This window comes from Sarcophilus harrisii, chromosome 5 (assembly GCF_902635505.1).
Source record: "Sarcophilus harrisii chromosome 5, mSarHar1.11, whole genome shotgun sequence".
In the NCBI taxonomy this organism is placed as follows: Eukaryota; Metazoa; Chordata; class Mammalia; order Dasyuromorphia; family Dasyuridae; genus Sarcophilus; species Sarcophilus harrisii.
Genome location: NC_045430.1, coordinates 171,502,521 through 171,526,392, shown reverse-complemented (window position 1 = coordinate 171,526,392; position 23,872 = coordinate 171,502,521). Strand labels below are relative to the sequence as shown.

General features: G+C 39.4%; 1 protein-coding gene and 1 long non-coding RNA gene across 9 annotated transcripts in view; one reads left to right on the top strand and one right to left on the bottom strand.

Annotated features, from left to right (window-relative positions):
• Positions 1-4,849, bottom strand: part of LOC105750711 — a 65,783-nt gene extending 60,934 nt beyond the window's left edge. For 2 of the 7 annotated variants that reach the window (XR_004229659.1, XR_004229658.1), the window contains exon 1: positions 4,473-4,849. This is a non-coding gene — a long non-coding RNA (uncharacterized LOC105750711). The remainder of the gene's footprint in view (positions 1-4,472) is intronic. The other 5 variants (XR_004229657.1, XR_004229656.1, XR_004229655.1 and 2 more) reach the window with 3 other exon arrangements.
• Positions 273-23,411, top strand: TMEM229A (transmembrane protein 229A). 2 transcript variants are annotated; one of them, XM_031938968.1, is made up of 2 exons: positions 273-355; positions 18,173-23,411. In XM_031938968.1, exon 2 carries the CDS (start codon positions 18,483-18,485, stop codon positions 19,848-19,850), a length of 1,368 nt encoding a protein of 455 aa, XP_031794828.1. In that variant the 5' UTR covers positions 273-355; positions 18,173-18,482; the 3' UTR covers positions 19,851-23,411. The 2 variants fall into 2 exon arrangements, 1 of the variants encoding a protein (XP_031794828.1); XR_004229654.1 differs by lacking the exon at positions 273-355 and adding an exon at positions 17,695-17,825 and having other exon boundaries at positions 18,173-18,256.
• Positions 23,412-23,872: the final 461 nt, after the last annotated feature.

Sequence of the window (23,872 nt, the reverse complement as noted above, 5' to 3'; positions counted from 1 at the left end):
TAGATAAATGAGTAGAAAGTTTGTGGTGATACCACAATTGGAAAGACAATGAAATAGACCCATGGATAAATAAGCAGTGGGTATTGCCATGAATCCCGACAAGGGCTTACTTATCTCCCCATATGGCATTCCTTGTATTCAGCCTATATAAAGTAGACTAACTCAGAACCAGTATTTCTAGACAAGCCCATACACTGCAGAGCTGACTGACTATGCTGTCATAAAACAGAATGCTAGAGTGCCCGGTGACATCTGTAATTCAACTCCAGGCAGTTTGCTTAGATGGAGATTTTTTCCTGTGTGTGCTTGCATTTTCCTACATTGGAGGTCACCTAGGAGTCTCATCCAATGGGCGGTAAGTACTATAATTACTTGAGGTCTTAAGATGGCTTATATTAAAATGACATAAGAATAGCAGTGTGACAAAAGCATTTGACAACACCTTTAGGACATTTCCTTAATTCTCTTGGGTATGGCTGAGCCAGAGATCATGAGACTGGCATTCAGAAGTGGAAGGAAGGAAAGCCTAAGGACATATGAAGGAAATTACCCCTGCTCCTTTAATCCTGAAGAGCCAGAAGTGGCAATTGTATGTGGGACTGAGTGTACCACAAAAAATGGTAGGTGGTACAGTAATAACATGCCCGCTGGGTCACAGTAGCAATTCTACAAAACACACCTTCCTCATGGCAGCATGATTGCTGCTTAAATTACTGTTCTTTCCCCACCCAGGCCTCAGGGACAGCCAACAGCCTTCCTAGGTTCATGAGAGTTGCTCTTTAACATCTAACCATGGACCTTCTCAAGAGCCCTGACAAAGCATTCTAGATAGGGCATTATCTCTGGAGTTTTAGCACTTTTGCCTGAGAATATCAGCACTTCAAAGAAGATTTATTATAATTACTATTAATAATAAATAGCTAGCACTTAATGAAGAACTTTAAGGTTCTTGATATATGCCCATAACAAATAAGATGTGACCACTAAGAGATGCGATGTGTTGTGGCAAATAGAACACTGGATGTTGAATCACAGGGCCCAGGTTCAAGATTCAGTTTTGTTTTTGTGTGATCTTGGACAAGTGTGAACAAGTTTTTTTTTTTACCTCTCTGGGACTCAGTTTGGCAATATTTAAAATAATGAGGTTCTATATCCTGTACTGCTTTTTTGGCATTATGATGAAAGGCAGGGGAAGTTATTATTCGTCTATATCAATTAATTCTACTGAGTACCCTCTAGAGCCAGAAAGAGGTGGTACTAATAGAAATATTTCATATTGGCATAAAAAAGGTCTTTTTTTCTTTTAAAGTTTTTATTAATATAATTAGTAGTTACATTGCCTGATTTCTTCTACTACCTCTCTTCCTTCATGAGATCCACTCCAAATAACAAAAACTATTTTTTAAAGGAAAAAAAAGAATGAGAAAAAAATCTTAAAACTGATAAGCAACAGATTTGAGGGGTTTTTTGTTATTCAATTTGTAACTTTTGTTTTATTGGATTAGGTAATCTACTTACATGTAAGGTTATAAGAGTTAAGTATATATTTTATCCTTGTTTCTAATATGGCTTTTTTTAATTGGGATTTTTTAAAAAATCCATCCTCTTTGAAGACATGATTTTTTCTTAAATTATTTTTGCTTTATCTATTTTAAGGAAATTCTATTTCCATAGGTTCTCTTTTAATTCCTCCCTCCATTATCCACTAGATAAATAGTCAAAAAATATGAACAAGCAGTTCCAAAAAAGAAATCAAAGTCATCAATACTCAGATTAAAAAATGCCCTAAATTACTACTGGCTAAAGAAATGCAAATCAAAACAACTCCAAGGTACCACCTCACATAAATCAGACTGGACAAAGTAATAAAAAAAGGAAAATGACAAATGGTGGAAAGGATGTGGAAATATAAAGGCACCAATGCATTGCTGGTAGAGTTCCAAATGGGCCCATCCATTCTGGAAAACAACTTAGAACCAGATGCAAAAGGCATACTCTTTGTGTACATTCCATTCTACCTACCCTTTGTAATTGTCCTCCTTTCCCATAGTTTTGGGAGTTTATTAATTCCTTTATTCATGCTTTCTTTTATATAATGTATCATGCCTTCTTTTTTCTTTCTCTACTACTTGATTAGAATCCTCATTCTTTTCTCCTTTACCTTCTTTTGTTAGTTTTTAAATATTCTTACCATTGGGTCAGCATCCCATAGAGAGCAAGGAAAAAGGAAAAAAGACCCACATACACAAAAGCATCTATAGCATCTCTATTTGTGATGGCAAAGAATCAGAAATCTAGGGGATGCCCTTCAACTATGGAATGACTGAACAAGCTGCGGTACATGACTGTAGTAGAATACTATCATACTATAAGAAATGATGTGCAGAATAGTTTCAGAAAAACCTGAGAAGACATGCAAACTAATAAAAAGTGCAGTAAGCAGGACCAGCAGATACATAGAAATAACAATACTGTAATAACAGTGAGCTAAAAAAGTTTAACCATTCTGATCAATATAATGATCCAAGGTAACTCCAATGATGGAAAATGCTATTGGCCTCTGAAGAGAGAACCAATGAACTGAGAGGAGATCAAAGAATTGCATTTTTCATATTCACTATTTTTTGCCTTCCCCCTCTCCAACATGGCCAATACAGAAGTCTTTTGAGTGACTTCATAGGTATAAAGATATAATAATAGGTATCATATTGCTTGCTTTCTTCATAAGTGGAAGATGGAGGGAATTTGGAACTCAAAATTTAAAAAAATAAACATTTTATTTAAAATAATATATGAATATAAATAAACATTCTTTCCTTCTCTCTACCTCCTGTAATTGTTGTCCTTTCCCATAGTTTTGGGAGTTTATTTATTAATTCCTTTATTCATTCTTCCTTTTACATAATGTATTATTCCTTCCTTTTTCTTTCTCCATTACTTGATTAGAATCCTCACTCGTCTCTCCTTTACTGTGAAGATCGTGTATTTTTAAATCAACAGGAGTCAGGAATTCAGGTTAGGGGAAAATCGTCAGTCTTTATTCTCAGTGAAGAAGGATAGGAGGTGGAAGAGAATTGGCGATAGCAATGTGTGCAGATGAGTCAAGAAGCTATCTCGACCAGCAGCCACACAACCAGCAGCTTGGACTCTCGAACCCAGGCCCAATCTCTCCCAGCTTCTCTTCCTGTCTCTCTCTCTGCCTCCACCCACCAAAATCGTCATTTCCTATACAACACATCAGGACTTGCACGGAGAGTGGACAGGGACCATTCTTTATCCAATCATGTATATTAATAGAGTATAGCCCAATTACTATTTAGCCTCACGTACTTGGGACCTCAGTGCATCAACTCAAACCTCAGCCCATTACACTTTACCTTATTTTGTTAGTTTTTAAATATTTTCTCTCTCAATTTTTTATCTTTATTAATTCTCTTTTCTGCCTATTCTAGCTTTAATTCTTTCATTCATGGACCTTTCATTCATGAACCTTTCACATCTTTAGTTCTTCTTCAGTTTGCATTCCTCATAGAAATAAAGATTTTTCTCTTTTGCTTCTTTGTTAAGATTTGCTGAGGCTGATTCAAGTTTTTTTTTCAATTCTGTCAATTATTTCTCCCATATAGGTCATACATTCTGCTTTGAAAATTCATTTCTCTTGTACCATTCAGGAATATCCTGCTGTGGTCCCATACTGTCTTAGGAATCCAAAGTCTTCACCACTTCATTACTTGTTCTTTCATTTCTCTTTGTCTTGTTATATTTATTTACTCAGAGTTTTCTGAGTTTGTTTAGATGCCATCTTTCTTTCTGTTATTAATAGCTAATTATTGATTTTTCTACATGCACTCAACTTTTTAACCAGAATTTTCTTCTAGAATCTTATTTAATTTCAGTCTTTTTCTTTTATTCCCCTGTTATTCAGTTTAACATTTTTCTTTTCTTTGCCCCTGAAAGTTGGAACTCAAAGATACCACACTGGGGACTTTACTTTTCACTAGCCTCAATCCCTTCAGTTTCATGATAGCTTGCCTGCCCGAATTCTGGACAATGAAAAACGCTCTCAAGCTTTTCCAGTCACCAATGGAGTGAAACTAAATTGTGTGCTTGCTCCCATGTTTTTCAGCATCATGTTTTCAGCGATGCTGTCAAACACCTTCAGTGAGGAAAAACATGGTATCAAAGTCAGCTAGGGCACTGATGGTAAATTCTTCAACTTGAAAAGACTAAAACCTAGTGGAGGGAATGTTGGGTACATGATTTTTGTTTGCAGATGAGAGTAAATTCCATGCAGCCTTCAAAGCTGAGATACAACAAAGTACGGATTGATTCTCTGCTACTTGTGCTAATTTTGGCCTAAAAATTAGCACCAAGAAAACACAGGTACTCTGTCACCCAGAACCAAACCATTCATGTTACAACATATTACAGCAAATGAAGAAATTGTATATGCTGTGGACAAATTCACTTACCTTGGCAGTATACTTTATGTACTGTACACATTGTACGTACATACAGGGATGTGCACATTGATAATGAGGTGGACACACATATTGCCACAGCTAGCTCAGTGTTTGGGAGGCTCCTAGGGAGAGAAGGAGTGTGGGAGAAGGGAAGCATTAGACTGCCTATCAAACTGAAGGTCTACAGAGCCCTTGGGCTGACCTCCTAGCTGTATTCTTGGGAAACCTGGACAGCTATGCCAGGAAACTGAACTGCTTCCATGTGAATTGTCTTAGGAAGATTCTGATACCAGACACTGACGTCCTTTCTCAAACTCAACTGCCAACTCGATCAGAGAGAATGCAACTCTGTTGGCTGGCCACATTGTTCAAATGCCAAATGTACACTTGCCAAAAAGATTATTTTATGGAGAACTCACACAGAGCAAGTGCTCACAAGGTGGTCAGAAAATGTAATACAAGGACACTCTCAAGGTCTCTCTAAAGAACTTTAGAATTGATTTTATGCCATGGGAGACACTGGCACAGTGTGCCCTCATCAGAGAAGGCACCATGTTCTATGAGCAAAGCAGAATGGAATTAATCCAGAAGAAATGCGAGATGCACAAAGTTAGGAATCCACCCCAAATGTTCATGGAGACTCTCTGTGCCCAACCTGTGGCAGAGCATTCCGAACTTGGACCAATCAGCCACGCTAACTTGACTCTAACATAGTGATGCTCTTCAAGAATGAAGGACAATAACCACCAGCCTCAGTCCCTGCCCCAGGTGACTTCAATGAGTACAGAACTGGTCCCACTAGATTCTAGTCTCCTGACAGCCTGGTGCAACACTCCGCACATTGGCACCTGATCCAGTACTCTCTGTTCTTTAGTACAATAAGGAATGTCATTGCCTCCTATTGCCAACCTCCTGGAAGGATGAAATTGCCTTTTTCCAAGTAGCACTGAGACCTGCTTCCAAATTAGGTACTCTGGGGCATTGTGGGAGACTAGTGAGATACTGGTAAATGATTGGAGTTCTGAAAAAAAGCCACTGACTCTAACCTCCTGCCATCAAGATAACTGCCATCAAGATAAACAGGCCATTTGGAAGGATGTCTCATTCCTGGAAATAGTTGATAATGTTGACATGACCATGAAACTAAATGACTATCTAGAAGCTGATGGGAAAAGAAAGAATGTTGAACCATTGGGATGAATACAGAATACCAAATACATGAAGTTGCAGATCAGCCACAGATAAAGGCTTCTCCAGGAAGCCCTAATCTGGATTCATTGTGCTTCCTATATAGGATTCTTAAGAGTGTATCCAACAGTGTCAATGGTTCCCTGTGGAGACTATGGGGGGGGGGGGGCATTTAGGAAGTCAAGGAATCTCTCAGAGTGAATGAGGAGACACCATCTATAGACCTTAGTTTTACAAAGTATAGCCTTATTGATGCTTCTAAGGACTGATATCTCCAAGGTGGAGGCGACAGAGGGGGTCAGGAAGTTAGAAGACCCACCAATGACAGGAGAAAAATTCATATTGTACAGCTTCTTTCTCTCTCTCTCTCTCTCTCTCTCTCTGTCTCTCTCTCTCTCTCTGACAATTGGGGTGAAGTGTCTTGCCCAGGGTCACACAGCTAGGAAATGTTGAATGTCTGAGGCCACATTTGAACTCAGGTCCTCCTGACTTCAGGGTTGATATTCTATCCCCTGAGCCACCTAGCTGCCCCAGCTTCTCTCTTAATTACAAGTAAAATATATTTTTCTTAGGGTCCAGGAGCTAAAACACACTGCATGAACATAAGCCTTGATAGGTTCAGGAGCCTCAAAACTCAGCAGAGCAATAAGATGTTTCATGACAAGATAAGATTACCCCAGGAGAAGTTTCAGAAGAAGGGAGACCTGCTGTATGTGTCTGCTGTGGCAGAAAAATCACTTCACAGCACCAGATCGGGAAACTCTGGCTCTCCACTGGAAGTAGCAAAGCTGCACATATAGCAAAATCTCTGCCTTGATCAAAGCCAAGATTAATAAATGGTACAGTGGAAATAGTGATGGCTCTGGAGTCTGGGAACATTGGTTTAAATCCCACTTTTGACACTTACCACCTGTATGACTTTAGGCAAGTCACAACTTCATTGATGCAAAATGAAAGTCAGATTAGATGATCTCCAAAGTTGCTTCCAATCATGTATTTATGATCTGTGATTCTTCCCTGAATCTCACTTATGTCATGCACATTGAAGACTCAGGTCTCCCAGGACAAATGGAGTAAAATAGCACAGGACATGGCCATGTTCCACTCTGAAAGGAGAGAAATAATGGACTTACTCACTCCGGGGACAGTAAGGTTGCTCCTTTAGGCCATGTGCAAAGAAAGGATTTATCAATCAAGAAATGAGAAGGATTACTCCAATTTTCATTGGCCACACAAGGAGACCATGTGGTACCCAAGGAAGTAGGCAATCTCCTCCCCCCCCAAAAAAAAAAAAACAGCTTGAGCTAAACAAGTTCCTAAGGTGGAAAGTCAATCTATCTTACCATGAGGAGTTATATTCACTGGAACTTATTTATTAGATTTCTCAAGCAGAAAATACATGGGAATAAAGAAAGGCATAAAAACCAGAAATCTGCCCCTCCTGCCAGAACCTCATCATCCTATTGAAAAAAGATGCAGAGAGGGAAAATTAGAGCAGCTTTTAGTACTCACTAGTTCCTTAAAAGAACACAATAAGAAACTCATAAGAGTTTTGTATATGAATTCACTGTTACCCTTTACTTCAGAGTGGAGAATGACCAAGTCGTAAGGGCCTTAGCAACCACATAGAATGCCAATGAATAGGGGGAAAATATACATGCCCTTGCCCTTGCTATGAGCCAATTTCCCCCAAGTATATGTGAGTAGGTCAAATCATGTATCCTTACAAACTAGACAAAGGAAAAGGGAATAATTGATCTTAGAAGGAAGATACTATTACCACAATCAAGAAACTAGGACAGTGGAGACCTGAAAACAAAGGCTGAAGGTTTTGCCAATAACACTGGCAAGGTTGGCTAAATGAATGCTGAAGTCTGTTCCAACTCCCAATTCTGTGAAGGTCACCAGTCTTTCCCCTCACCAACCTATATTAAACAAATTAACTCAAGCTTCTGGGCTAATATTTTCAACTTAAGACAAATATGTGAAGCTTTCAAAGTTTAGTTACTTTGGGAGGCTTTTCCTGTGTTGTAGGAAGCTCCAGGAAGATTCCTGTGTACTGAGCAACACAGAAAATTGCTGTAAGTTAAAGTATAACATACAATAAATAGCTGGGGTACATAGCACAAGGTCATGTTACAATGGCTACATACTTGACAACACGTCTTCCTAATTCCTGAGTCCCTCCTAATTGCCTTAGTGCCCATTCCTGAATTCATAGGATACTAACAAAAAATGTCATTTTAAAAATAAATATAGGTGCTAGAAAGATAGATGGACAGGAAAGTAGGTAGATGAAAGGGGAGATAAAGAGGAAGAAAGAGAGAGAGATACAAAAAGAGAGAAGGAGGAAGATAAAGGAGAGAGAGAGAGAGAGAGAGAGAGAGAGAGACAGAGACCCTCCTAATTCCCCTTAGGTATGCCCATTCGTGAATGAAAGGATACTAACAGACAGTTAAAAAATAGATGATAAATGAAAGAAGAGGGAAAGGGAAGAGAGAACAAGAAAGAAAGAAAGAAAGAAAGAGAAGATAGGAGGAGAAGGCGGAAGAGGAAGAGAGAAAGGGGAAGAAAGAATTTGGAAGGAAGAGCAGGTTTTAGTAAAATATTGATGTCAACTTTAAATACATCAAGATGCTGGGAATACATCTTGGTGAAGATGTTTACCAGAAAGTTAGAAATCTGAGCCTGGAGTTCAGGACAGAAATTGTGTGTGGATATATATAGATTTGGCAATCATATGCTTAAAGATGATATGAGATAGTGAAGGGAGAGTAAAGAAAAAAGAGAAGACAGACATTTAAAGAGAGGAAAGGAATCAACAAGATGATGAGAGAAAAAGAGAGTGAGATGACAACAATGTCACCAAATCAAAGGAGGAAAGAAGTAACTACCAAGAAGAGATGTCAAAGAAACTGAGAAATGAGAAAAGGCCATTGGCTTTCAAAATCAGCATTTGATTTGGGCAGTAGTTCTAGACTGGTAGATTTGTTGAGACACAATCACTGAGTCCTAACAAAGTGGACCATCAAGTTCTTGTTTACAATAACTCCATTTCAAGGCCTTCCTCAAGGAAGTTAACAAATAGTTAAGAGCTCCAAACCTCATCAGATTTGATTTCCATTTTACTAACTCTTTAAATTAATTGGGATTTTTGGCTTCAAATAACTCAGAACACAGTGCTTGATGTCATACAACACCAATGTTTTTTGGTCTTAGAAAAGTTCCTTAAACTTTCTAAACCACTGTCACATGGGTTTTTTTTTTTTTTGACTGAGCAGCCTTGAATATAGCCAGCCAAGACATTTAAGATATGATACTCAGTAGCCCAATTCATCTTCAGCACTTCCAACTCAGGGCAAAGAGAAAGATAGTACTTAATGCCACAGAAAAACTGAAGGTAGCTATAGTGGAAAGAGAACAGAAAGAAATAAGTATAGATAGATATAGATATAGATATATATCAAGAGAGAGAAAGAGAAAAAGAGAGAGAGAAGAGAAAGAGAGAGGAGAGAGAAAGAGAGGAGAGAAGAGAGAGAGAGAGAGAGAGAGAGAGAGAGAGAGAGAGAGAGAGAGAGAGAGAATCTACTATGGGCCAGGTACCATCCTAAGAGCTTTTCAAATCCTATTTCATTTAATCCTCACAAAAAACCTGGGAGATAGGTGGTATTATTATCCCTATTTTAAAGTCAAGGAAACTGAGGCAAACAGAGCTTGTGACTTGCCCAGAATTACACAATTAGTGTCTGAACTCAAGTCTTCCTCTCTAAGACTAGCATTCCATTATACCATCTAGCTGCACGTCAGTAATTAATCCATTCCCATAAACTTAATTTTCCATGCTGCCCACTATAATCTTGCCAAATTACAAACATATTTCCCATCTTCCCCTTACTACATTCCTGTCTATTCCTCTTTTGCAAAACATGCATCATTCACCATTCCCTGAACCTTCTCTTAAATACCCCTTTCAACAACCAGCCTCCAAATTCCTCTATCTCCTACCGAGCTATAGATACCATAATGCAAATATGGCACCTGTTCCACTACTGACATCTGCTACCTCCTCCCAAGGAATACCTATCTACTTATGCCTCCCCAGAATATACCTCCACATTCCTATTCATGCATGCAACAGGAAGGAAAAAGGAAAGCAATGAAGATGTGGATTAGCTTGGAGAAGTAAAAGGTTAGAGTGGAAATAGTTGGTTAATGATGCATTACAAGATATACAAATAAGCCAAAAAGTGAAGGATGTGTGATTTTTATCAGATGGAGAACTCCCAACATGGAAACTCCCTCTCTCTACTCAACAAAATTTATGAATTAGTGGATAAATGCTAGGGAGTTTCCAGGTTTACAAAGTTGGTATTAAATGTGGAGTTTTAACCCCATTCTCCTAATTCCAGGTTCATCTTTTTATCTCCTATACCAAAGGTGCCTCTCACCCACTAGATTTTAATAAACAATATAGAATGTATCCTTTTAAAATATTTTCTACATTTTCCCAAGAATCAAAAGCATTCTCCCAGCCTCAAAAATACTACCGTTTTCTTCTAACCCTGATATGGACACACATGAGAGAATCGGGAAGACTCAGAAGGTATTGAACCTGGTTATCAATGACTTTATGGCATAGTCATTATTGCCCTTCCTGTTGGTAATGTTAGCATAGTGTCTAGCATATAGTAGTCACTACATAAATATTTTATTCTCCCCCTTCTTAGTGTCCAGAGACACTGAATCCAGAGATTCAGTCTGACACTCAAACTTTTTCTCATAATGCAAGGAAAGACAAATACAGGCACTCTAGGTTACTTGATGTCCCAGTCACACTGAGTTCCTCCTGGTCCTCTTGGTCTCCTTTCCAACCCAGTGGGTCAATTTAGGAATTTAGCCCAGAAATCTGGACTCTTTCTGCTTTTATTTGTTTGTATATATCCCTCTCAAAATGGAGCAGAAACTAGTTCCTTTATTAGGATTATTAGCAACAGATGCTATTTTCTACCTCTTTCAAATCAACTTCCCTTAAAGTCCAGTATGCTCCCTGATGATGGGGCTATAATATAGCTCCATCTCCAAAATCAAAAGCAGATAGATTTCCTGCTTCATTAGCTTCATATTGTGCTACTTTAAAAAGCTGTTGGCTTCTCCACTTATTGACAGTCAATAAACACTTATTAAGGACCTACAATGTGCTAGACACTCTGCTAAGTGCTAGGAATATAAAGAAAGATCAAAGACAATTCCTGCTCTCAATGAGCTCACTGTCTTGATGCTAACTTAAAAGAATAATAGCTTCCAAAACACTCAGACTCACAGCAAAAATCTTATCTTGAATCTAATTACCGAGAAAGTGGCTTGGTTGAAGAGTGACTATTGTTATTTCTTTAATAAAGTAAAGTACTACAATGGACACCCATCCTCTTACAAGTCCCCAGGAACGACCTGATATTTTTTAAAGTTGTTAGGCATACATACTCTAGGGTGATGATTCTATTCGAAAACCTCCTGGTATTTAAGAAAACAGAGTCTGATAAATATTAGGCAGCCTGGTGAATACCAGTGATAGAACATGACAGTGTTAGCTTTTTAGGCTGATAGATTCAGGGCTGAAGGACCTTTAGAGGTCATGCAGTTCCACCTTCTTATAGATGAAAAACATGAGTCAGATCATACAGTGGTGAGTGATAGGTATAAGATTCAAACTTGGATTTTCCATTCCAAATCCATTATTTTTCCACCATGCCAGCATCAAAGGTACAGTAATCCCATTCATCCTGGGTACCATCCTTCTAAAACATAAATTCAGAGGTGAATTCAGCAGCCCCTAATTTGGAAAAAAAAAATCAATTAGATAAAACCTGACCTTAGAGCCTTTAATTATCCCTCATGAATTATATATGCTTTGAATACATGTTGTTTTCCCTAAGAGAATATCATATCCTTGGAGGCAGAAATTATTTCGTTTCTGTCCTCAGAAGCTAACACACCACCCGGCACAAAGTAGGAACTTAAATTCTTGATGAATGAGTGACTGATAGAGAAAAGAGATAACAACCAGCAACCAGGTCCTAAATCCCCAGTGAACTCACCACCTCTCATCCCATTCTCCTTCTTTGTCTCTGGATCCTGCCAAGACACACCACAGCTGTTCAAGCTCTCAGTCTCATCCTCACTCTCAGGCACTCTCTCTCTCTGCACTCATGTCACATCCCAAAATACACTGCTGAGCTCAGTAACCCATGGCTGTCAAAGTCTCTCAGCTGCTTTGGCTCTCCACCTCACACTAGGCCTCCTTTGTCTGATAATCATTTACCATAACCATTCTCTCAACCCTTTTCCTCCTCACTCCAGAATGTACTCACTGAAACTGCAAACTCTCTTTCCATACTGCTGCATTCATAGCATTCAGGCAACCTCCAGATCACCAGTGTTTTGGCTGCTTTCTGCCCCTTAAAAAAATAGCCATCACTTGCTTCCCCTTCAGCTGCCTGCACAATATAGGATATATAGAGAGTAGGGAATATTTCCTTCCTTCTATCTTCCACTTTTCACCATGTCTCCCCTGTTCCTTAGAACTGAAGGGATCTAGAAGAAATGGAGTTAATACTCAAGAAAGCAGGAAAAAGTACAACTAAAAGGAGACAAGTAAAAAGAACCTTTGGGAAGCTTCCTCAATATTATCATAGTATCCCTTAATTCCCCAAGGGCTCAGAAAAAGACAAAAAGAAGAGAAGGGAAGAGCTCTGCAAAAATCACAGAGGGAGGCTATGAAGAGGAAGGATGGAGCAGATTTCTAAGCCATTTTAAGAATGATTCAAACCATTTTTTTAGAGATGACATAACCTTTAAAAATGTAGTCAACCTCTTTGTAGATATGGGGAGGAAGCATAAGTTATGAAAAAAAATCATTTTTAAGGAAGCTATCAAGGGAACATTAAGGTAGATAAATAAAGGTTGGGAATCAATTTTCTCAAGATTGTGAGAGATGTTTATATGAAAAAGACAGAGATAAAGAGAGGCAAGAGACAAAGAGACAGAGAGAGGGGAGAGAAACAAAGAGGGGGAAAGAAAAACAGAGACAGACACAGACACAGAGAGAGAGAAAGAGAAAGGGGGGAGGGAGAGAGAGGGGGGAGAGGGAGAGAAAGAGGAGAGAAGAGGTGGGGGGGAGGAAAGAAACAACAATGAGGCATAGGAAGAATGTAAGACAATGTAATATGTGACTAAAGGTAGAAAACCTGAAAGGAAATTGACAAAAATAACACATTAACAAAGAATAATTAAGTTTTATATTTTGGAGCTTTTATGTGTTTCTTTTAATGCTTTCCTATTTAAGAAAATAAATATCCATTATATCTCACCCTAATCAAAATAAATAACCTATTCTGAAAAAACAGATCTGAAAATAAGAACATTTTAACAGAATTGATAAACATTGATTATAGAATTCGAATTCTCATGGCTTCTTTTACCTTCTTCTGGAACCATTTCAAAAATGAATTAACAAAAGACTGAAGTACTTTTGGTTTGAGTTGGCATTTGGGGGGAAAAAAATCTAATCTATCCTACTCTGGTGCCTTAACCCAAAATGAAGATCACTCTACTTTGACACTAACTTACTCTGCCATTTCACTAACTTACTCTGCCAATGTCTCAACATGGCCTGGAAGTCAGTGGGGTGAGTAAAACCTACGTCAACAGAGTACAAGCTCTGGCAGAACCTACCAAGCTAGAAAAGCTCAAAGTATAATCGTTAAAAAGAAACTTTGTGAGACATGCAGAAAGGCTCATTACCATAGTTGTATATAGAGCATCTGCCACGACACTCAAGCCATTCTGATTGCATGGGTATGCTTATTAACAGAACTTTGGTTAGGGAATTTTACCTTGGTTTTTTTTTGGGGGGGGTTGTTCTATCAAGATAGAAAGTTTTGGGGTAAGATCCAGGGCACAGGCTGTTCATCCATTGTCTAGAGATAAACTTAGTGAAACTTGGAAAACTATAAAATAGTTCATTTTCTGCCACTGAAACTCTTCTACAATTTTTTTTTCTGTAAAAATCATTCTGTGGTGATTTCTTTCATTCTCTTTGCAATAGTCGCTTTTATGATATCACTGGGTATCTTTGTTGTTGACTTGGGATGGTGTGAAGATCGTGTATTTTAAAATCAGCCAGAGTCAGGAATTCAGGTTGGGGGAAAATCGTCTATCTTTATTCTCAGTGAAGAAGGATCGGAGGTGGAAGAGAATAGGCGATAGCAATGTGTGCAGCTGTTAAGAAGCTAGCTGGATCAGCAGCCACACGACCAGCAGCTAGCAGAAAGGAACTCAGGCCCAATCTCCCCCAGCTTCTCTTCCTGTCTCTCCCTGCCTCCACCCACCAAAATCGTCATTTCATATACACACATCAGGACTTGCACGGAGAGTGGGCAGGGACCATTCTTTATCCAATCATGTATATTAATAGAGTATAGCCCAATTATTATTTAGCCTCACGTACTTGGGACCTCAGTGCATCAACTCAAACCTCAGCCCATTACAGGATGGTAAGGAATGGCCTTGGTTAACTCTTAACTTCTAATCTTGTGTGATCTTGTGCTAATTTCTTAACTTCCCCAGGCCTCAGTTCTGCCATCTGTAAAATTGGGGAATTGCACTAGATGAATTCTGAGGTCCTTTATACTTTCTTGATCTATAATCCTATGAACTCAAGACTTCATTCCATCCTTCTCTCATAACATTTCAGTTAGATGATCAACTTCTTTAAAATAAAGATGACACATTTTTGAGACTCAGCAAATAGCATTTCTCATACTTATTTCAAGGATCTATGACATTTTGGGTATAGCTAATACTTCCACTGCAAGTGATCCCCTCCTTCCTACAATTCAGCAGATAGCTTTTAAGAGCTGTTAAGGCAGGAAGAGCATAGAGACTGGCATGGAAGGAAATTAGAAATTAAGAGTTAACCAAGGCCAACAACAAAGGCACCCAGTAATGCCATAAAAGCAATTACAGCAAAGAGAATGAAAGAAATCACCACAGAATGATTTTTACAGAAAAAAAAACTGCAGAACAGTTTCAGTGGCAAAAAAATTGACTATTTTATAGTCTTCCAAGTTTCACTAAGTTGATCTCCAGACAATGGATGAACAGTCCGTGCCTGGATCCTACCCCAAAACTTTCTATCTTCATAGGACCTGCCAAAAGCTTCTTTCTGTTGGCCCAGCCTTCAAGAATTCAGGGTCATAAACCTGTCAAGCAGAGGCATAAGTTTAGGAAGTTAGTGGCAACTGGCACATAATTGTATTCAATAAATGGTTTTTGCTGCTTTTTTATGATGATGATCAACTTTTTATTGTTTTTTTGCTTCAGGTATTTTGACCATTGAACTTGTCTGTACAATGCAGCTATTCTGATGTATGTGTGCTAACAGGAAATTTCTGTCCTTAACATCTGAATGTCACATGCATGTAACCAGTGACAGTTAATAAGCAAGACAAGGATGTTGTAACCAATTTTGAGAGAACATTGGCTTGAAAGAGTTGAATCTATGATTTCACTGGTAGTAGTAAATTTCCAAAGATGACACTCTACCAAGACAAAAACCTGCTTTGCAACTTGGAGAATATTAAATAGTTAAGAGTCTTAGAGGATTTCAGAGAGTAACAATAAAATAATATTAATAATAACAATTTCTCAGTAAGTAAAGTGACACTGTAAACAAGTACTTTTATATCATATTTACAACATAATATTTTTCTCATCTTTCTACTGCCAAATTTTAAAGAAACAGCTGCAAAAGGAAGGGAAGGGGGAAGGGAAGGGAAGGGAGAAGGGAAGGGAAGGGAGAAGGGAGAAGGGAAGGGAGAAGGGAAGGAAAGGGAGAAGGGAAGGGAAGGGAGAAGGGAAGGGAAGGGAGAACGGAAGGGAAGAGAGATAAAGGGAAAGGAAAAGGAAAGGGAAAAGGAAAAGAATAAGGGGAGCAAGACCAAATAGCCTGCAAGAAAGTACTTTTAAGAATATGATTTCTCCAGATCCAAACTACCAAGACACATTCTTTTCTATATGATTGGCTAGAAATTAATAACTAACCCTGGGACTCTGGTTAGACCTAGAGGTACAATTTAGTAAAAGAGATTGGTCTTTCACTAAATGCTTAATAATCAGAATGGCTTAGAAAAGGATTTTAAATATAGAAGCTCTAAAAAAATCTAATGAAGCTCCTTTTTTTTAAATAAATACAAAACCTGAGGCTTAGGGTACCAATGGCATGTCCATAGGTACATATGGGGATTCAGAAAACTCATACTTTACTATGAACTAGCAATGTGATCTCTTTGGGTATTTTGTTCCTTTTGTGAAAAATGAAGTGATTAGATTAGGTTCTCAAGGACTAGCGGTCCAAAATTCTGTGATTCTAGTTTGGAAAAGTCAGTGGGGCACAGACAATCAACTGATCAATTAACAAGGATTTATGATATGCTTACCAAGTGTCAGGAGAAGAGGCAGGGGACTTTAGTTGTCCTTTAAATTCCAAACAATGGATAGACTTCTGGGTCTGGAGTCAAGAAGACCTGAGTTCAGATCCTGTATTGTATACTGTAGAGGGCTGGAACTATTGAATCAATGCACTGAGGTCGGGACTGAAAAGCCCTTGAGGCTAACTTCTTATTGGATGATACTCTATGGTCATATGCTTGGAAAATGGTCCTTTCCACTATCTGTACTGGCTCAATGATTGGTGTATAGAGGATTGTAGGAGGCAAGAGGGAGTGGAGTAAAGCTAGCCAGGGACACACTCTTGGAGTTACACGAGGGAAGGTGGTCAAGGAGATTCTGCTTCCATCCTGTTCAATCCCAAGTCTGGGGACCCAGAATAAAGATTAAGAACTTTTGCTTATCCTGACTCCAGCTGATTTCTGAGGTATTCTGGGTGCTAGTGCGGTTGTTACAGTGTACATACTGGCATATGATTTTGGTAGGTCATAAACCTCTTCCTTGTTTCCATTTCCTCATCTATAAAATGGGGACAATAACAGCACCTACCTCACAGTGTTATTGTGAAGATGAACTGAGACAATATTTGTAAAGGGCTTTGAACATAGTAGACACATTAAGCATAGTAGGTAGTAAATGCTTTTTTCCTTCCTTTAACAAGTATTTACTTCCAAATAAATCACCTTCATTAACTATTCCACTTCCACCCCCTTTTCTCTAGTTCTGAAGCACCTTAGGACCTGCTAGGGCAGTAGCTACATATATGGACATAGGCACTAAGGAAGGAATTCCCAGGTAGACAGGGATAGAAGGTAAAATCTGAGAAGGTAAAATCCCATGATAACTTCAACTTTTCCTTCTCCCCCCAACACCTCCCCACTGATCAGTTAGGAAGAAGAACAAAAATATCCAAGTTTGAGATGGAAAATCTAAAGGTGTCTTGGTTTAAAATCCATAACTTCCAGTTCAAAAATCTATACGTGAAGAAACCTAAAGAGATTAAAAAATTTGTCCTAGTTCACCAAACTAATATATGGCAGAGCTAGGTAAGAGCTTGAATGTCTTGATTCCCAAGCTGCTCCATCTTCATAATTAGGAACTGGGTGACCTTGGACAAACCACAAACTCTCTGGGCCTGACTTTTCTGAGTTAAATAAAGAAACTTGATTTAAAAAAAAAAAAAAAAAGGAAGATTAACTTGACTTTTTCCCTAACTTCTTTATTGCCCTAGGAAATTGGCACAAGATGACAGAAGGGAAAAAAAAAAACTATAGGAAAGATTCCATAACCTCCTTGATGGAAGAGTTGTTTAATGATATGTTAAAAATGTAAATTAACAACTCGAAGAAATGTTAGCAGAAACTGTGGAATATGAAGAAGGGAGTAGTAATCTATAAGCCCTTTTACTAGGACAGGACTGGTGGCTCATTTGCGAGGACAAATATTTAGAACAGAATTGGCCTCCAGAAAGAACATTAAAAATACAATACTGTTGTTTGGTCTCCAGCCCAAAGCTTTGGTCTATGGCACTCAGCCATTCATCTCTGCCAACCAGGCCCTGGCCCCATTTCCCCCATTCCAGGAAACACTCTGCCATATACACCTGTTAGGAAATCAACATCTCAGGCATCACCTGTGCCTCTAGATCCTGTGCTTTGGCTCTGCCTGGTGAGGAGGGAGAGGGAAGAGCTAGAACACTAAGAAGAGGCAAGAGAAGGAAAGGAAGCCAGATACCAGAGCGCTTAACAAACAGACTCAGCCTCAGAAGCTGAAAGTGGGGGTTGGGGGCGGGTCAAAGGGAAATGTGAACCTAAGGGGAAGGATGAGGTTGGAGGAGGGGGTATGAGGAATGAAAAGAAAGGGATGTGAAGAAAGCTTAGTTTTCGTACTTCCGTACTTACAGGGGAGTGTGTAGCAGCTCACATTACGCTTCCAGTGTCCGTTGAAGGAGGTTGGTGGTGACTGTGGGGTTGAAGCTGAAGGGTTTCTGAAATTCTCTGTATTTCTCCCTGCAGCCTGCGCGCCACCTTCTGATTAGCTCGGGCTGAGCTCCCGCAGCCAACCAACCAGCAGCATTAGGCCTCGAACTGTGAGCCCCGGGGAGAGGAGACCTTGCCCGGAGCCCGCTTCTTGGACCTTACCTTGAACCTGCCCGTTTGGACCTTGCCCCGAACCTGGTGCTTGAACTGGAGAGGGAAGGGTAGACTGCAGCCCAGAGTCCTTCACTCGTTGGGACTGGAAAGAGGAACAGAGGGAAGGAGGAGTGCGCCTAGTTAGCAGGCAGCGCGAAGCCCCGCCGGGAGGAGCCAACTGCAAGCCCCGGAGATGCAGTCGCTCTCTCCGCACAAGCGGCGCGGAGGAGGAGAAGGAAGAGGAGGGTCGGCGGAGCGAGGAGGAGATGGAGGCTTCCACCTTAACCCCTGCAGGCAGCGTCCGGGACCCGGGCCGGAGCTCTCCGCTTCGGCCCAACGCCTCCATTCTCCTGAAGGCGAAAGAGGCTCGGGGCACGGCAATGCTTCGGAACTGATAGCCCGCGGCAACAGGGATGCGGTCGCCGCTCCCCCGTGGCTCGGTGCGCCCCCGGCACCGGCCTGGAGCCCCACCGGAGCAGCCGGGAGCAAAGCTGTTGCTGCTGGGAAAGCGGGGTCCGGGGCCCCAGCTACCGCGGCTTGCCCGGGGGCGCTGTCCACTGCTGAAGCCGCAGCGGCGCCGGGGGCCGAAGACTCGACACTCCCTGCCTGGATGCGCCTCTACTTCTACGGAATGCACGGCATCACCTTGGACGTGCTCATTTCCTGGGCTCGAGGTTTCCTCCACAGCCCCGACCTGAAGATGCTGGGTTTCTCCACTCCCTACCACTGTCTGCTGCACTCGCTCACCCAGTTCGCCCTGGAGAAGGTCTATCTGCAGCGTCGCCACTGCCCCAGCACCTTCGCCTTTAATTTCTTCTTGTACCCCTCGGTCCACTTGGGGCTGCAGACCTTGGTGGGCAAAGCACTGCTACTGATAAGCCACGGGGGGCGGCAGGTGAGCGAAGCTGCTCCCGGAGCGCTGGATCTGGCTCTCCAGTACGTCCTGGCAGTCTATTACTCCCAAGTGTTTCTCAAGAGGTTCCTGCGCTTGCGATACCGCCGCCCGCAGCCGCAGCCGTCCTGGCGCGGCCCCCCTCTTCTGTCCGACTCTCGGACAGCTGCGGCGCCCAGCACCGGGCGACCGCGGCCCCGAGGCGCCGGGGTGGTCGGAGGAGCAACCAGCCAAGGGCTCCCCGACCTTTTCCGCTTTCTCTTCTTCGGGATGCACGGTTTCCTAGATGAGATCTTTTTCACTTTCTTCTTTAACCTCCTAGGACAGGAGGATGGGGCTATCAACGGCCACACTTCTCTCTGGTCTTTTTTTATGTACGGCAGTTGCAGCTTCGTGGTAGAAAAGCTCTACTTCTATCTGCACTACAGCCGAGGCTGGGGGACTTGTAAGAGGATTCCCATCTACGTTCTCTTCATCTACACGTGGGAATTTTCTTGGGGACTGGGACTCCGCATGTGTGGGGGCTGCTCGTGGGACTATTCTCACTATCCATTGAATTTCATGGGACTCATCACCCTGATGTATTTGCCGGGTTGGATATTTCTTAGCTTCTACCAGGACCTGCTGTCTAATGTGTTGTGGCGTGTACAATACATACCAGTTAAATGAAATAGAAAATAATAATAATAATAACTGGAAGTCCCAGGACATTTTCTAAAGGAAGTTTAAGCGGGTGGGGGCAATACTTTTTAATCTTTTACTTTTTATATATTTTACTAAAATCTCTTTAAACACGTTTTATTTACAATTTTGATTTTCTGGGCTTATTGAACTTATGAATAATATAGTACCTTGAAATGTGGCACTTTGGAGATATATTCTAACTCAAAGTATTTAACTCTTCTTTTAAAACTTTTACTACACACAGCACACACACACAAAACCTTCCTACCTTAAAGACTGAAAGCTGTGGTTTGCACTTATTTGTGTGTACATCAGTGACAGCTATTAATTAACCTTTAGTAAATGGGAAGTGCTTCAAAGACCAACAACTTTCAAAAGATTTAATGAAGTTTTCTAATTTTCCTTTACATATTAATCGAGGCTGTTACTTTCCATGTCATCAATGCCTGCTGAAATTCACTGACCTGTACACCTGAAATTGCAACTTGTAACTCTTAAAGTGCCTCTGTCTAGCATTTAAGTGGAAAGAAACTGATTAAATGTGGAAATACAGTCTAAGTATAGATTATTTAAAAAAAAAAGAAAAGAAAAGAGAGAGAGAGAGAGAGAGAGAGAGAGAGAGAGAGAGAGAGAGAGAGAGAGAGGTCTTTCCAAGCAGCTCAGACAGTTGACACTGTGTTAAGACATTTGATCTCCATCTTGGAAATGACTGCTTTCCAGTGTTGGTTAGCCTTAAACACTAAGTGTATTAAAGTTGATAAAATCTTATTTTATCCACGCTTGATTTTTTTCCTTACAAAAAATGTGCCTATAAAACAAAATGCATACCTCCAGCAATGAGAATATCTTTCAAAAGTACTCTTATTCTAAGTCTTTTTCTGGGTCAGGCTTGAATCTATGATACTATGATCCCACAGAGAAACAAAAAACCAGGAAGAATAAAGTACTACTTATAAAATCCTAGGATTCAAAATCAGAAAGACCAGAAAGATCATCTCCTTGATTTTACAGATCAAAATACTGGAGCCCAGGAGAAGTTAAATTGCTGAGATCACATAGACCCACACTGTTATAAACACAGATCTATCATGTGCCCTATTCCTGTTCCATAACATCTTTGAAAGTATATAATTTTGTCTGGGACCCCTAGAGTCCTACAGTTGGGCCTGTTGTATCAATGCTTAGAATAAATCAGTGATGGACTTTTGTGATTCATAGTGACTACTCTAAATTATAGAAAGAGGAGGGGAAAAACATTTTATGTAAACCAAGAAAATTTGTTTAAAATACTGTTAAACTCAGGAGCAATATAGACTAGAGGTTAATGCAGATCACATAAAATTAATCAAAACCATCTTAATGCTCATTTCAGAGAAAGGAAAATCTGAAAGTTTTTTAATATGAATATTGCTTTATTGCATGTAGATGCTTGGTAATATTTGTTTCCTTGAAATGAACTGACATGTAAAATGCATGAAAACAAACTGCTAACCCCTAGTCATCAGTAGTCACCTCAGAAGGCAAAAGATGTTGGTTTTAATACAGGCAACTAACTAAATGGCACAATGGATAGAGTGCTAGATCTGGAATCAGAAAAATCTTTCAACACAACCTTATATAAGGAAGCATCTATCTTCATTAAAAGTCTAGAGAATTATTCCTGAAATCACTACTTGCTTCATCTAGGAAAAGGGGTTATAAACAAATGCCAACTTCACACAAGCCCTCTTTCATGACTGAACTACATAAGATCTTCAGCTTATTCAAAAAAATCAATTATCTTTCCACCTCAATTTCCTTATCTGTAAAATGTGATTAATCTCAGCATGGTTGCAAGGCTCATATGAGATAGTATTTGTATATAGTATTTTGCAAACTTTAAAATTCTACATAAAGCTAGCTGCTGTTACTATGTAGAAAAATCCTCAAGATCATAGAGCCTACTCATTTGGCTTCCCAGTTAAAATATCAACTAAAATATCCATCAAGACATCCGTGAAGACAATGTTGTTTTGTTGTCATTGGAAGTTAGAAATCCTGGACTCAATTCCAAATCTGTCACTAAATGCCAAAATTTTAAGTTTAGTCATTTAACTTCTCCAGGATTCTACTTCATCTGCAGAATAGAAGGGATTAGACCCTTTCAGCAATTTGATCCAATGATCATTTCACTGATCCAATCACGAATAATGATCACTTTACCAGATTTATATGGAGACAGTTCTTATTCAAGAAATGATTATCAGAATGGTCTGCTTGCTCAAGTATATATGTATGAATATGTTCAAATTTGTTCTTGAATGCCATTTCATTGCTAATTTCAAACCACACATGCAAAGAAAAGCTAGCATAAGGAAGCGATAAATTAGGCAATTCTACTACTTGTTGGTAGTAGTAGTATTAGAAGTGTGATAATAATGATCAAGAATATTTTCAATTCCTTGTGAATTTCAGTTATCCATGTTATCTTTATTTCCAATTACCAGTGGTCATTAGTTGTGTTACAACCAAAGATGTCTACAAATTGATAGGTAAAAGGAAATTTAATCTAGGACTCAGATCAATAATAAATACTGGTTCTAGTTTTCCAAATGCTGAAGTCTTCTATTTGAGTGATACATTCTAGTACAGTTGCACAGAACTATAGAATGTTGGTTCTGGGAAAGATATTAGAGATCATGCAGGCCAACCATTTCATTTTACAAATGGGGAAACTGAGGTATAGATAAGTAAAACATTTTGCCTCAGATTAAAAGCCAAGTGAGGCTTGACTGAGGCTAAAACTCAGTCTTTTGTCTCTCAATGGTGCCTATGTGGTCATCTAAACTTTCTTTACTGTCCTAAGACAGAGAGCCTTATGTCAGTAAGCTTTGTTAAGTGCCTACTATGTTCCAGACACTGTGCTAAGAACTAAGGATACAAAAATAAAACAAACCCTTTTTGTCAAGAAGCTCACAGTCTATTAGGGAGGACAATTTGCAAACAACTATGAATAAATAAGGATCAGGATAAATTAGAAATGAGAAATAAAAGAAAGTTACTAGAATTAGGGTGGATTGGGAAAGGCTTTAATAATAGCCCAAGAATACAAAATAACTCACATTCATATAAAACATTAAGGTCTTCAAATGGACTTCCTTATAACCCCATGAAGTATCTAGGGCAACCAACGTTATCTTCCTTTTGCAGATTACAAAATGAGACTCTGAAGTGGTAAATCATTTAATCATTACACCAAATAAATGGTTAAGAGGAAAATCAAACTCAAGTTTTGTGACTTTTTTTTCTAATATTCTTTATACTATACCAAATTGTCCTCCCTAAAAATTAATAGAAATATTTGAGAAAAGAATGCCTTAGTTTGGTAGTGATAAGTGCTAGGTGTGTACTGAAGCTATCTCCTACCGTATTGTTATTTTTTTCAGTGTAAGCATTTATATGTCTGAAATTGGCATATCAGGGCTTGATTGTTTGTTTGTCTAGTCTCAATAAAATGATGGAGAAACATGGTAATAATGAAAATTAAATTAAAACAAGTATCTTGTATACTTTTTTTATTGGGGAGAACCAGTTGTTAACCATTTACTAACATGTTCCTTGAGGTCACTCAACTTTCCCAAAGCTTATGCCAACAAAATACAAGCTTGGGATGATTCTACTGAGCTGCAAAGATTTCAATTATGTACCTATCAGTGACTGAACCTACTATCCAAAAACCAAGCTAGCTAAAGGAAAAAAGGTATTGTTACCAATAAGTAAGCCAATAATTCTTGAATTTCTGGCACTAATGGACCCTTTCATGACTCAGAATAAATAGTGCTGGTGAAAAATACACCATATTAAAACAATACATATGCATGCATTTCAAATGAATATTTAAATACAGTAGGTTGGTTATGTTTGGAGACAAAAAGAGACAGTAATGAATATACTATTCTTAGCTGGTAGCATGGACATCAAGACATGAACATATACTGATATGAGTAAAACTCAATCCCTTTCATATT

What these genes read in the sequence shown, in the direction of transcription:
- TMEM229A (XM_031938968.1), top strand. Translation starts at nt 18,483, where the DNA reads ATGCAGTCGCTCTCTCCGCACAAGCGGCGCGGAGGAGGAGAAGGAAGA.